Here is a 15,692-nt window from a genome sequence, read left to right as displayed (position 1 = left end):
CACACAATCGACAAATACTATTCAAAACATCATACACCAACAAATAGTTTTTTTCGTCTTGTATAGAAGCACACAGACACCATCTTACTAACAGTGCCAAGTACCAACAATAAGTTACATTGAACAGAAAACAAACCTTGTACACCCTTCAGAGATGAGCCTTCTATGCAACACATACAGAATTTTTGTTTATGAAACACACACAATGGACTTCAATTCAGCCCCCTTTAGTCACTGCTTTTAACAGTGAGAATTACATCTTAAATCAGCACATAGGAATATTTATTGCTCTTAGGTTTAAGCTATTGGCTTATGTGTATCATTCCGCATCCCGAGAAGGGCTTGAATTGCAAAGCCTAAAGGTATTGTTTCAAGGAGCAGCTGCAGGAGCCAGCAGGAACTCTTTGCTTTAATCGGTAAGCCATCTTGAAAATAAGGCTTCGTCCACCAAAAACAACACAATTCTGCATAATGAACACTTGATGTAAGAAGTAAAGGCATTATAATATTGGTCAGGGGCTCCCAGCCAATACATTTTTTGTATTAAAAAAACCTATATAACAAAAATACAAAAATTGTTTTAAAAATGATTGTATTCAAAATGAAGACCTGAAAAATATTATAGTGCGTTCACACAGGTATTTAGAGGATACTTCATGATACTGTTCTTTTTTTTATGCAGCTTTGGTGGTTTCAGTGATGAATCCACCTTTCACTGATGGCTTAGTCATGCTTGTGCCCATACCTGTTGTACGCGCTTTAAGGGAAGATTGCACTGCTTCCTGGGCATGAAATCTGTCCGTGTGACGCTCCAGCACTGCTACTGCAAGAGTTGGACCGGTTGCTTACATGCAAATGGCACTTTCCCTCACTGCATCTCCTTTTTGCACTCCTGCCACCTCTCTGCTATTCGCTAACGTGGAAGAGGGAAGAGTGGACTCCTGATGCCCATGTGGTATGCGGACTGTCCTTGGTGGGCTTAGCATGCTTATGAAAGGTCAATGGCGCATGAACAGCTGTGCTCCATGCGGAATCAGCTTTATCTGAGGCAACGAGCTCTGTGTGGATGGTGGACCATGTACTGTACTTGTTCTGCCTGTGTAAAGAGTGTTTGTGATACTGCTGCCCATCCTGTATATTTTCTGTGCATTAAAGATCTGTGGGAGAAGCTTGCACCTTGTTTCTGCCGCCAAAAGTCTCCAGGTAAATGGCACATGCTAAGACTATAGCAGCTGTGGGAATAGACTTGAACCCCACTTGCAGGCTTTGTGGTAACGTCTCCTGCACAGGGTTCCCCTGTGTCTTCCTAGAGCCCCTATGCGCTTCCTTGAAATCCCAAGAACATAACAGGACGATAGTGGTCTGGGATGCCCGTCGTTAATGACTGCAACATGGGTACAAGAGGGATGCAACTGTATTACAGGCCTTATAATAAGGCCTCTCGATACTCATAACCATAGAGCAGAAACACAGTCCACCCTTAAATCTGGTCCATGTGCCGCTTTGGATCAATTATCTTCTGCTTTCAGATAGCGGTAAAACACTCTCATAAGCACAAACATTGTGAAAAAAGCTGCAGGTTGTGAGAGCAAAGGCAGTCAGCCGCCATAATTCAGCGGCACTCTCCAATGCCCTAAATTCCAGAGATTCTTAATGTTTGGTCTAACAGACCGTGAATGGCTTCCAACAAAATTGCCATACGTTAAAACTTTAACATATATCTATGTTTGCAAAGTCATGCAAAAGTCAAGACATAGAACAAACACCAACTGGTCACAAACATCAATGAAAATGACACAACCGTTGCAAAAGAATGAGAGAAGTAAAGAGTCAAAAAGAATAAAAATAGTTATGTCGACACGTCTAGAACTCTCTCGTACAGGCCGGTCGCACTAGTTGATGAATACAAATTTAGAAAAATGAAGGGTTTATTTTTTCAGATAGACATGTGGAAAACACAAGTATCTTGGCACTCTTCCCATGCGAGACTCACCTGAACCTGCTGCAGTACTCCTCAGTTGTAACAACTCCAATTTGATATTTCTGTAACAAATCAACAAAAAGTGAACGAATGAGTAAGGTTTGCAAACAAAGCATTACACCACGTGTGCGAGTTTGTAGTCAAATAACGTCTACTGTTCACACGAGCACTCACTCAAGCACGGATCTCAAGGAATAATGGGATTGCAGGATAAGATCCTTTGTTATCGACCATGGAAGTTGGCAATTGTAAAGCTCTCCAATGTTTGGACTATACTGCAGCTCTCCAGCAACAACAGGATTCATAGCCAGCAGTCAAAGCAAAACTGGACAAAATAAACATAAGGTAAATGCTCCACTTCCTAGTTGCAGCAAGCGAGGCATGGGATTGGGCAGAGATGAAGGTAGCATCAAGCAGCCGGCGGGCCCAACAGGCACCATGATCTCCTAGAACAGCAGATGACCTTGGATATTAAAGGGTAAAAAGGGGCGTACCCAACTACTAAGCTCTGTTCAAAGCACACTTAAACAGAGGCAATATAAAGAGCACACCTGACACAGACCTGTATATGCGCAGCTAGGTGTTGCGTTAAGTTCTAAGGTATGAAGTGTGTTAAAAAATGTCCATGAAAGCCATGGCACTGAATGAGCCAGTACACGTATTCACCCCATGTTGCGAATAACCAACTTTGAGATGTTTTTGTGTTCCTTAGTTACATGGTTGGTGGGGGTGTTGTGGGTGCAGGGTAGTGTGAAACCCGGCCCGCAGGGGAGACAGACGGGGTTGTTCAGGATGGAGCAATAAGTCGGGTAATCAGCAGCAGCAGCCTATGCACTGATGTTGGCCTGGGGATTGAAGCAGAGTCAGCGGCAGTGCTTGGTGTCGCAGATTGGTCCAGGAGTACAGGGCAGCAACTGAAGGTTGAGCGCACAGTCCGAAGGCTGCAGAGCCCATCACACATACAGCTCTATGCTCCTACCATGAGAAATGAGTCTCTCCCATTGATCACACGCAATGTCAATGGCCTGGGAAACCTGGCAAAGAGACACCAAATACGCACTTGCCTGAAATGCAGGGGTATAAATGTTACAAACCTCCAAGAAACCCATCCTACCAAGAAGGAGATGTGAAAAAGCAACATATGTGGAGGGGCCAGCTCTACTATATAATTTATTCATCGTAGGCTAAGGGTGTCCTCATTTGGTACAGCCATGGATCACATGTAACATAAGCAAACAAGGTGTCGACAAGGGCAGACACATGGCCATACATGGTGGGGTGACATGGCAAGCCACTGCACATAAAGGGTCTATATACCGACGTCAAGCAAACTGAACTTCTAGAACAAATCTCAAAACAGCAAGACACCCCCAGGGCCAATATACAATAGAGGGTGGCCTAAACAGCATCATAAATGTCGATATTGAAAGGGCCCATATAGCGTTACTGGCTGCCCCAGGTAGAAACCTGTCCCAGAAAATGATGGAATGACTAAGGGGATGGAACTTTGTGGGTGCAAGGAAAGCAATGAACACACTTAGTAGATAAAAAAAAATCATATTACTCTCGACTACACACTTTGCAAGCTCAAATTGATAAGTTCTTGGTAACAACACACCTAAGAGAGGAGATTTACAGGGAGCGGTATCTCGTGAAACTGTGGTCGGACCACAGCCTTCAAAGTCATGTCCTCGTATTGGGGCAGGAGACTGCTCAAACTCCCAACATGGTGATTGCAGCCAGTGACATTAAAGGACACAGATTTCAAAATAAATTAGCAGAATACATATTACATTCCCTCCGGTGAGGCAACGGGACAGTAGAAAGCCCACCAACAGTTTGGGAAACATTAAGACAGTAACCAGGGTGGGAAAAAAACCACTCACTAAATGATCACTTGTGTAGGCGCGAAAACAAGTTGCAAGTCCCAGAATGCGAGGCCCATAACCTGCCTTTGATAGTTGGACACTAGTAGACAAGAGACGTTCAAATAGAGAAACCTGAGTAAGGCTTGGTCACCGCACTTGAAGATCACTGCATAAAAAACACTGAAGGACACATAGTAATCACGAAGGCGGGAGAAGAACACAACCATCACCGAATATTATGAGCATCTTTACATAGCATTTTAAACAGTAGAGAATGGAACAGCACTGTCTCCCATGGGAGAAGCAGACTTGCAATGACTGTCACCTGAGCAAGCAGAGGAGCTCGAAGCACAGATGCCTACAGAAGAATTAGAGCTAATATACCAAATGGCAACAGACAAAACGCCCAGATGTGATGGGCTGCCTTTGGAATTCTACACGGTATTCAAGGGGACCCATGAATGTTTGCTAGAAACGTATCCCTGAGCACTTGAGAAAGGCCCATTACACCCCCTACTAGAGAAGCCATGATAGTGGTACTACCAAAGGCTGATTGTGATCCATTGGACACAGACTCATTCAGTCCACTATCAATGCTAAATCTAAACTGCATGGTACTGGCAAATAGAAAACTGAAGGCCTCGTCGGACATAGTCTACTAGGACCAGAGTAGCTTCGTTCCGTTTAGAATTCAGGATCCAAATGTGCATAGACTTTTTCAGGTCCTAGTGGCATCTCAACACAGGCAAGGTGGGCAGCCAAGGTCATCGCCAAGGAGAAGGCCTTTGAAACACTTTACTGGGAGTATCTACAAGCTGTCCTCGAATACCTGGAAAGTGGTGAGAAATTGATTAGGTAGTTGTGTTTGCTATACACTGACCCTAAAGCTCGCTTTAAGACCAACAAAGGAAAACTACATTCTTGGTTCACAGGTCAAGTCCCAAGGCAGGGGCATCCTCTATCTTCTTTGTTTGCATTGGCGATAGAGCCACTGGCATGCCATGTGAGACGACTAAGCAAGGGTACAAGGATATGCAACAGTGCCAACATGTATTCAATTACGCAGAATGGGGAACGTGTGCGGTTGTATATAGAGGAAGTCTGAATTAGCCTACCAGTGCTGCTGATGGCTCTGGGCAGATTTGGCACTGCATCTGGTTCCAGGGTAAAAAGAACAAAGTCGAATGCTTGCTCCCGATTACAGAGATGGAGGCAGGAGTCCTAGACATGGTGTAGGCCACTGTGCCTGGCATTGGAGACACATGTTTAAATATCTTAGTGTCAGAGTATACAGAAGTCCTGAGGATGTACTCCTGGGCAATCTGGGCAAGGCAGTCCCCACTGTGAAAACAAACTTCCTTTTGTAATAGGTTATCTAGGTCAGTGGCAGGGCGCTTAGTCATCTCTAAAATGGTGTTTTTCTCATAACGCCCATTACAGCTCATGAGACTTGAGAAGAGTTCAAGAGCTAACATCACTGCGGATAGAGTCGATATGCGGTACCGGGTAAAGCAGGTGGCGTTGGAAAAAATATACCTGCCCATGGACTAAGGTGGCCAGGAGTACCACATTTTGATTACATTACTTGGGAGCTCAACTGCAATGTGTGGAGTCGCCAGAGCTGGAATCTGTGTGCGCTGAGATGACGCTACAAGACATCAATGAATACACATTTAATGCACAAACACCACGTATAACTATCCGATCGCCTTAAAGTAGCCAAATATAATTGATCCTACTATTTGAGAAGGAAAGCTGGCATTGTGTATACATAAGCAATCCCACTGTGGGATCTGCAAAGATGCAGACGGATTGCAGTAGCAGCAGACAAAACGCCGTGGACTTGAGCTGACATTAGTATGCTGGGCCATAGATTTGAACCTGGAGTGCTTATGGCGCTAAAAGAATTGCTCAGAACCCCAATCCTCACCGTCAGGGGGCACCTGTCAGTGGGACCTTCAACAGCTGGTTGCAGAGGTCCAATGTCCTTGAATTCGCCCAGTCTGCAACAGTGGTGAACAGGGTGTCAGCAGCAGTATAAGAAAGGGGCTAGCGGCAATACAGGTAGATGGTGCTGTCTTTGCAATCAGGGGCCATCCAGACTGGGCACCACAGGGGAGACTGTACTCAAGGGACACCACAATGCTATGGGGAGGTGGAAAAGGTCCTAAGACAGTCTACGTTTCGCAGTCTGTCTCTTTTCCCATCAGGTCTCACATCTACATTTTCCTCTACTCTGCTGTTTGTTTCACTGGGCTTTAAGGGAGACAGCCAGGCTCCATACCTCTCTCTGGCAGTTCTCTCCCTAGTGGCACGCAGAGTTAGAGTCAAAAGTTGAATACTTTACCTGGCTCAAATGGCCTGCTAATATGCAGAATCAGTGGTAGAATGGGCCCAAGCAAAGTGGCCACTCAAATACGAAGCGGTCATCTACTTACTGGAGCGAACCAATCACTTTTGAGAACATCTTATAAAGCTGTTACCATAAGTTGTACGGTCAATCTGCTTGCCTTACTGATGTCAGGCATCCAAACTATATGGGTGTTACTTACAACAGGCCAATCGAGTGTTGTTTCAATGCTTTTGCTTTCTTGGCAGACGCTTACCGTACGCATTGAAATGGCTATCTTGACTTGCAAGTGCAAATCAACTTTTGCAATTTGTAGAACGAAAATTTGCACGTGAGAAGAGACATGATATTTACTCATATGTATTAGCATCCCAGTATAAGTGCAATATTGAGTAATTCTTCTCACGGTGAGGAGGATTTACTTTTAGAAACTTTTCCATAACCAATTCTGGATCTAGAAACAGTTGAAGATTTCCTCCTATCAAATGAAGGAGTGGACATGTTCCCTAGGGTGTAAATGCAAACAGTATGCTCACAGACTTGAGTGTGTACCAGAAAGGGTTTCTCCCCTAGGGATACGTTTTCCCTGAGAAGAAATTAAACGTGCGAATGGGAAGGCATTTGCGGCTATGCTACTTCACACTATGTATAATTACGTAGATGGACCTCCCTTTAAATGCAGTAAATGAAATTCACAATTTTGTTTCTACCAGAAGTACTCCTGGAAACCTACGACTGACACGGGTTTCTTTGAGTACTAATGGAAACTTTGTGAATTTGAAGCATCTGCACCCATTCGAGGAAGTAAGCCTGAGTGTATGGATTTATTCATTTTCACACCCAAGCCCAGAACGCAGGTGACAAACGGGGAACCTACCTCTATTGCTAAGGGGTCCTGGAGGGGTCAAATGTCCTTGGCTGCAGTTCCTTGTTTAGGTGTCTTAACCCTCGAACTAAAGGCTGATTTGGCTTGATCTAAAGGAGGTTGGACACAAAAAAAGCCTCAAGCTCGATTGAAGGCACCATGAACTCTACTCCAGACACACACAACGGACGTACACTGGCTACTGAGTGTGTGGAAGGGAAGCACAGGTCCGTACAAGCAGAAGTGTGAGAGACCGTACTACCACCACTAAAATCTAGGAAGCATCCTGCAACCCTGGAGATGCATACATATAGGGCATCCCCTCCCAAGCCCCCAAAACCTCTCATGCCTCCAACTACTTCTACCTAAACAAACATGAAACACTGTCAGTCGTGTCGTACCCTGGCCATGGTGATCCACAATGTAAGGAGTACCAGGGTGGGTAGACCACAGAAGTCCTGCAAAGTCTAGCATGCTACTGGGGGGCATCCAATAAGTCACACTGGGCATGTGCCCTGGGACTATAGACACAGGTCATCTGCACAAACATACTACTTTGAACAGAACACTGAAATGAGGAGCAGGATGGCTCATGGAGACCAAACCAGTAGCGTTTCACCCTAAACACGTTGAGAGACTTTCAAGAAAAAACAGGAAATGCACTATATTTATCCAACACGTCTTTAAATAATAAGCATTAGAATGGGGGTCAAGTGAATGACAACAGGCGCATTTGCAAGAAAAGCTAAGTTGTAATAAAAGGATGTCCAGCAATGTTAGCTTTGGTAGGGCAAGTTGCCCCACAGTACACAGAATACAAGTTCAAATGGGCAAGGTCATCAGTGGGTATCAAGCATTTTGGCAGCATCTATTGTTAGTTTGTAATGCTTTTTAAATACTTTGAAGTGGATTTGCCACCAACAGATGGCTAACTGAATGACCAATTTCATCCATCATCAACCCCAAATAGTAATTTTATCACTGATGCAAGGAGGTGGGGAAAGCTAATTTCAAAATTGATCGAATTAATGCATTAGACTGTAAGCCACTGAAACGCAATACACTAACTACTACAAACACCTGGGTATGCTAGTAAAAAAGGTTTCCCATAAAAAAGCATCTATCTTAAAGTAATGTCAATATTTTATATTGTTTAACAGTCTTTTTAGGATTTAATCAGGACAAATCAAAAGGAAGTAAAAGCAACAAAAGAAATGTTTAAACCGCACCCACCCAATAATGTCTCTCCCTATTTAACAGCCTCAGTACGAGTGCCTGGATTTAAGTGAAGGGTATACGAGAAAGTGTACCCTGCACCCTAATATGGGAAAACGTTGACCGGAGCATGCTGGGTCTATATATGCTTATTTTCCCCACTTACCATAGAATACGGTGTCCAAATCTACATTCACTTGCCCCCTACTTTGAACAGGGGGTAAATGGGCATGGGGGCTTCCTTTAGGTCATTTGCCAAGGTGTGCGGAGGAAGGAGATATCGTCAGATGTCATTTGCAGCTCCCGCATTGTGCAGGACCAGGGTGGGCAGAGGCTGGGTGCAGCAGCTGTCTGATGCATGCCACACAGTTCTGGGACCAGGGTGTCCATTTGCCGACTACAGGGACACCAGGCAAGTTGGAAAGGCATCCCCACCTCCCCAAAGGAAACCACACAAAGACACTGGTAAGACCAGCAGGCGATTGTATTCCCACCTGCCCCCGGCCTGTGTTCAGTGCTAGGACCCCGGTCCTCCACCCACCCACCACTATCCCCGGCATCCCTCCACATTCTCAACCCTGACCACCATTCACTGCCGCGCCACACAGGAGCCTACACCAGCACTTTCTGCACCAACAGCACTCCAACTGCTTACACGTACACCAGCCGCCAGAACACCACTTCACACTCACGTGCACGCTCAACAATCGCTTGCTCAGCAATCACCCAACCGGTGGACTCTGAAAGCACATTGCCTCTATTAGTTGACAAGCGAGACCAAGTAATTTAGTGATGCACAGGGTTAGGCACAGCAGAGGCAGCACAGTCAATTCAAGTTTCCCAACCAACAGGCTTCCATACAACCATCAGTCCCAGCATTCCAAGAAAATAACGCACCTCCCAGCCTATACAGGAATGTCCCACTGGAACACAACACGGGAGAAGAGGTAAGGGTTTCTTAGGAACAAAATAACTTTTTATCGTTTCTCCTTGGATGTCTTTTGCCTCATCACCAGTGTAGCTAAGTGGGTTTCGTGCAGTAATGAAGCTCTTGCTGGTACACAACAAGCATCTCCTTTATTTACAAGTGCATGCAGCTACACCCTGCCTAGAGCAGATTTTTTTTCTCCAGCTAAGGCCAGGGACCAATTCACGAATTTGGTTGCTGAATTCCTAGGGCATAAAACACATCAAGTTCAGAAAAGCAACATTGGGACAGGCAGATCCTCTGATATTCTGAAACCACTGGAGCATACACATAGGGTAGCACATTGTAAATTCTGAACTTGTGGCACAGAAAGGCCCTTCAGCAAACGGGACTTTATTTCCAGTCATTAACTACCACAAGATGCCCTCACCTGTGACCAACATCGTTGCACAATATTGTTTTTGGGTACATAACCTCTTCACCAATCATCAGTGGCTCAATAAACAGAACGCATCTATCAGACAGTTTTCGATGCCTACCTGCTCTTCCAAGGCCTCCTTTGTAACTTCTGCACTCCACAGATCGATGGCATTTGTTACACTGAGGAAAAAAAGATTTTTATCATTTGTTAACTCGCATATACATTGGAAACTGGATTATCATGCACCAATACATCTTACTTGAAAGGTAATGTCCACTAATAATCAATAGGAGGAAGTTACTACATACACAAGAGAGGAGGGTCTTGTGCTGGGCTTCAACAGTACCAATCTGCAGAGGTGGGGTTTCAAGGGGGGTTTTATAATCTGGGCCTCAAATGTAGACTCTATTTTATTGACATCCAATATTTTGTTACAGATTGCGGCAGGGGCGACTTTGGGTGATTTTGTTCCAACTTGAGGCAGGGCCTTTGGTGGCCCAAAGCCGCCCCAGACATCAACACATTGCTGTGCCCTATGTGTCATCCACAGATCTGGGTGACAGCTTACACTCAAATGCAAGCCAGACGCATAGGTCCTAATATCTGTTATATGGGGAATTTTGTCTTCTTTCACATGCTCCTCCTCACCTATTCTGCTCAAATCTCCTCTCCATCTGTTTTGATCCCATCATCCCACAATGTACTTTTTTTTTTAAGTTTACAGTAAGTTTGCAATGTTTAATAAACATACCAAGTTAAAATGTATATGTCATAACAAAAAATTGGTTTGTTTTTAGAATAATGGATCACTGAACTTATTTATCCATAGTGTTCATCACAATACATTTGTCTATGGCTTTCTGCGGCATCCTACTAATAATATACCTCCAGGAGCCGAGTGTGAGAAAGCCGTACTCAACGATCTTAAAGATGCAAAAAGTAAACAGCTGAGGACCCACAATAACCAGCAGATAAGAAACAGCACCACTTACAGATCTGTCCAATAATATCATTATTACGCAAGTAAATACAGGGGTGCAATTGTCACACAAACTGAGAGTCCTACAGGAGTAAACATAAGAGACGTGTGCCGGACAACTCGCATTACAAACAGTTTTGAGACAATCCCACATAATAAATTGAAAGTGAGATAGAGGTGTTCGTCAAGTGGCTGATGAAAAGAGGGGGTGGGATTCAAAACAGAAAAAGTGAATTACCTATGAAAAGATAGACTTGTTCAGACTACGCAGATGTTTGCAACAATATATCCCACAGGAAACCACTAAAAGGAATAGAAAAATTACTAGGCCTCCACGAAGTGAAAAAGAAATTCCGCCAAGCTACGCGGGGTTCCGCGAGCAGCAGAGTGGATTATCTTGTGCCATTCGCACTGATTTTTAGTTCCAGGTGTTTGTCCCATGCTGTAAAATCAGCGTGAACGGCATCTCGCACAGAGCAAGAGGGCGCAGCTTCTTTCAGCCGCTCGGGTAGAAGTTCTACTTCAGCGGCGGCTTCCTCAACGTGAATGAAAGGTTTCTCAATGTGAGCGGTAGCGACCATCCGCAAGTTTTTGGAACTCAGCAAGCTCTGAGGAGTGCGAAAAACTCAGCGAACGAAGCAGAGTTCACAGTCCAATCTTAAAAATGACTAATAATTGTCAGTATCATACTCAAATTAAATTCATCGTACATGTGCTAAAAGGATTCTCACCAAGATGATTTCCAATTCAAATAAAAATTCTTCTTGCAAATTAGGGGAACTAGCATGATTTGTGCCTGTGCTCCCAGTGTAGTGAACTTCCATTTACACTATTTCGAAGCGGAAGTAGTTCTAAATAAAGCCTGTTTTATGAAAATCCTTGTCATATGGTAAGGCACTGAAGAAAGGGCAGGAGAATTTCACAACTGCCTTAATTACAAAAAAAAACATTTACTCTTTGTTTAATATCTGTATTTCTATTTTTTAGTTAATGGAACACAAGAAAACACTTTACAGCTTGGTGACACTACATTCAGACATATCATCAGTACAATTGGTTGACAGTTTGTACATTTTACCTAATGCCCATCCCAGGGTAATCTTGTTAATTTGTTTGTTTCTTGTTGCTCTTGATCTCTTGCTTCTAATTGTCCCTGTTCTTGCTCAACTAGGCCATATGTCTTTCATTTTCCCAATGCTTTCTTAATTTTTTGGGACATCTCCCAGTCTTATACATCGCCCCTTCTGCTTCCATGAACACATCCATGCAGGCTAACATCCTTTCATTAATGTGGGCTACTTCATCACCCCACTCCCAGGCTAAATCCCTCTTTACTAGTCCTAATGTGGAGAACAGGAGCTTGCTCATAGGAGGTCTACTTCATTCCGTGTCTTGGGGAGGGGGATTTTGGAATCTCATCCTTGAGTGTCAAAGACAGTTCTGTTATTCACTCCCAGTAGCTTTAGACCTCATTTACTACAGCTCCAATCTGTATGCAGGAAAGCACCCTCCTCTATGTTGCAATTAACACATCTGGGTGTTTGCGCCTTTCCCATCATATAAAGCCTACTTGTATTCTAGTAGGTTCTGTGAAGGTTGTTGAGTTGTAGGAGCGTCAATATTGCATTTAATGCAACTTTCCTCGGTGCATGATTGCAGCCTCCCAGTTTATATATTCCATTGGCCACAGATATTTTTTAAACAATTGCATCTATTATTAATGGGTCTCCTCGTTTAATGGTATTTATTTTTTTGACATTTCCGTCTGTATTTATCCATATTTATTTTTGTCAACTTTATCTGTATATATTCATATTTATTATGGGATTTTTGAGAAAAATAAAGCTGAAACTGGTATATTTCCATATTTATTTAACCAATAAATATGCAGTCATGCTTGAATGTCTGCCAGGTTTCAGTGATATGAACACCTGCAGAAGATAAATCAATGCACTTATATGAGAATAAGCATATTTCGGTAGCAGTTTTGTGCATATCTACTGCTGTTTAATCCCCTTTACCAAAAGTCCTTTCTTTTTCAACAACTTTACCTATCAGTCCACACAGTTATTGGCCTGGCAGTCATGGCAAAGTGTATTTAGAATCCCTCAAAAAGCACCCAATTTCCGTTTTTATCCATATTTAAAAATAAATACAGACAAGTAAATAAATGGTTTTCTGTCTGTATTTATCTGTAAAAATCAGTAAAAACGGAAAACCGTGAGCATGAATTATTAAAGAGGATTTTATAGATGGTGGAGACCGTACCCCTTTTTAGTTATGCCAGTAGTACTCCCATTCTGTGTTCTCAGTCATGAAAGCATGTTTTATTTGAGCATATCTAAATGCCTCGTTTTGAGTCAGCTCAACTTTTCCCCTGTAATTGTGTGAATGTGTAATTGTGTGAATGTTTTGATACCGTTTTCATCCATGATGTTGTGCACTCTAGCGATCCCCATCAGGTTCCATTGTTTAAAACCCTTGAGTTTGGTTACTTTCTTCGACATACCTCTTGACTACAGCAGCGTTTCCCTTGTGATCTTCCCCAAGATAGTATCACTCCTTGTGTCGGTGTTAGGAGAGATCCCCTTCTCCGTGCTTGTTTTAGGTAATGTAAGTATGTCAGTCAGTCCATTGCTAGCCTATTCAACCTCGCTGCTGGGTTCTCTCTCACAGGGCATATGCAATCAAGTAGCAGCTGTCGCTGAGAGGCCCAGCAGGATACCCTTTTGTTACGCAGAGCAAATATATACATCATTTGATTGACAAAGGCTTCTGCGAAGCCGAAACACGTCTCCTTGAGCTCGGGGTCAAGGGAGACCCAGGAAAATAAAGGTGCCATATTCCAGCAGCCTTGTGTACGTGCCTTCTTCTTTGGGAGCAGGACTGGAGAGACAGACAGACACACACACCTGTATAGTTTTAGAGCTGTATAATGAATCTGAAATGCTGTCACTGGGGTTTTGGGTTTAGGTAAAGGCGCCACAGGGAAACTTCACATATGTTATCAGGTTCTGAATTAATAGATTGACGGTGCTATAAGGTGGGAAGTACCGCCTGACTTCCCAGAATTAAGAGCCTCTGCTCAATACAGTTATGCAAGCAATCCTTAGCACACGTACTCGTATTATACAGTAAAATTATGACGTGTTTTCACAGTACAATTCAATCCACTTTACAGAAGAAATGATTTAGTCTCTTTCTTCTAGATGGTTCTTTATTCATTAGTAGTCTTCTCTGTGGTACATAACAGCCAGCCAACACGTGTTTCATCGCAACTAGGGAATGTAGTCCCGCGACTTTTTCAAGGCTGTGTTTGCAAAAGAAATTAAAGAACTGTATTGTTTCTAACTTAAAAAACATGTTGTACTTAATGATACTGTCATAGCAACACGGTAGTGGAAATCCAGACCCAACGTAAAATGGGTGAAAATTGCAATCCAATTGATATAAACAAAGTGTATGAACAACGACCATATCACCATGAATTGTGAATTCATAAGAAGATCAAACATTCTATGATTCTAATCACGATGGAGAGAGCTGGAATAACGTGCTTAAGTGAGGAAACACGCCGAATATTACGCGGATCCTAATTGTGAACGGCACACCCACGTGAAGATTGTCGTGGTGAAATAATGCGGGTGTGACTCGATATATTTAAATTCTAAGGAGTGTGACTTCATGTGTGCTCAAGTGAGGAAAAGGTTTTTGTGCCGTATATTTGTGACAAAAGAGTGAGGATAATAAGAAACGACATCCGATCATATCTACCTATTCTTGGCTTGATAAATGTATCTGGAAAGGCTGAATATATCTATATTAAGAATGATATATTCACAATGAATCTTAAGAACAGGAAGGATTATAAATAAGAGCAGTAGTTATTTAAGTAAAAGGACCTACTTAGTAGGTGGTGATAATTCCAAACCACCTATGGTTTCTGCAGTAATGGCGTCACTTTTCCTTTGAATATATGTTCCTTGGCCAGATTCAGTTACTTCTCAGTACTGCGAAAATAAGTTAAACTAATTATCCTTAGTCATATTCTCCAATCAATTTATGTTACATATGGTACGCGGTAATATACTAGTGGAGCATGACGCTAATGCCCAGATAAAAACTCCGTATTATTCCTTGGGATGGAGTAGTCAAGTACTACTGTAACCGGGGAATGTAACTATATCTATATTAAAAACCCAACTGTCAAGTCTCGTGTGAGAGTGACTCTAAAAATCACAAATTCAAATATGCTTAACCCCATCCAAATAGGCTGGTACCAAAACGAATGGATCGCTGAATTTATAAGAATTAACGTTACCATCATTGTATGGACTATCCACAAGTTAAAAGTCAAGGATCTTTGAAACATAATATGCTCGTCATCCCTTTGTTGTTAACATTAAGCGAATTGTAACCTCGTCGGGTATAACCACACAAAATATCTATTCGGTAAAATTATATTCGGAAACTACTCTGTCCGTTTCTCAAGTAGAAGAAATACTACACTAAGTCTCGCATCGTGCTCCGCAGGGCTTACCTTATTCGACTGAAAATAGAACCGCCGTGACACCCGTCTCTGGTTTCCCGGTTAAAGTGTATGCATGCGAGTGGTTTCTCTTTCATTTTTATTTCCGCTTTGGAAACGTGAAGTGTAGTCACGTGAGTGGTTTGATCCCGTGCAAATTCACATGCCATGAATAGTAGAAGGACTAAAATCAAATGGCCAATACGTCTTAATATTGATCACGAATTACACTACTTTCTAGGTAGTTAAGACCCCCAGTATCTGGATTTGAGTGACCACACCATACAGATTAACTCACTGGTTCCTGCTTGCCTTGATCTAAATGTACAGAGGTCTATAGAATCACTCTTACCAAGCATACCACAATATATGTGACTGCTATAAAAGAGAATCTAATCTTGAGGAATACAGATGATAGATCCGAACAGGTTTTATGTCATTAATGCAGGAGATATGATCGTTTTTCCAATTAGCAACCTTCTTGTTAATTCACAGTTGTGTATTATATGATTTTTATAAATTGTATATATATATATGATATTTATTGTTTGTATATC

At 42.7% G+C, this 15,692-nt stretch overlaps 1 protein-coding gene across 1 annotated transcript in view; it reads right to left on the bottom strand.

Moving 5' to 3' along the window:
* PAXX (PAXX non-homologous end joining factor) overlaps positions 1-15,692 on the bottom strand; it is a 51,731-nt gene that overhangs the window by 27,608 nt on the left and 8,431 nt on the right. The window contains exons 2-3 of the mRNA XM_085611125.1: positions 9,747-9,807; positions 1,994-2,043 (exon numbers count right to left, since the gene is read on the bottom strand). Of these exons, the coding sequence (XP_085467251.1) occupies positions 1,994-2,043; positions 9,747-9,807 (111 nt within the window). The remainder of the gene's footprint in view (positions 1-1,993; positions 2,044-9,746; positions 9,808-15,692) is intronic.

This window comes from Triturus cristatus, chromosome 1_2 (assembly GCF_964204655.1).
Source record: "Triturus cristatus chromosome 1_2, aTriCri1.1, whole genome shotgun sequence".
Lineage (NCBI taxonomy): Eukaryota > Metazoa > Chordata > Amphibia > Caudata > Salamandridae > Triturus > Triturus cristatus.
The sequence above is the reverse complement of the archived record's forward strand: the minus strand, read 5'-3'. Positions and strand labels throughout refer to the sequence as shown.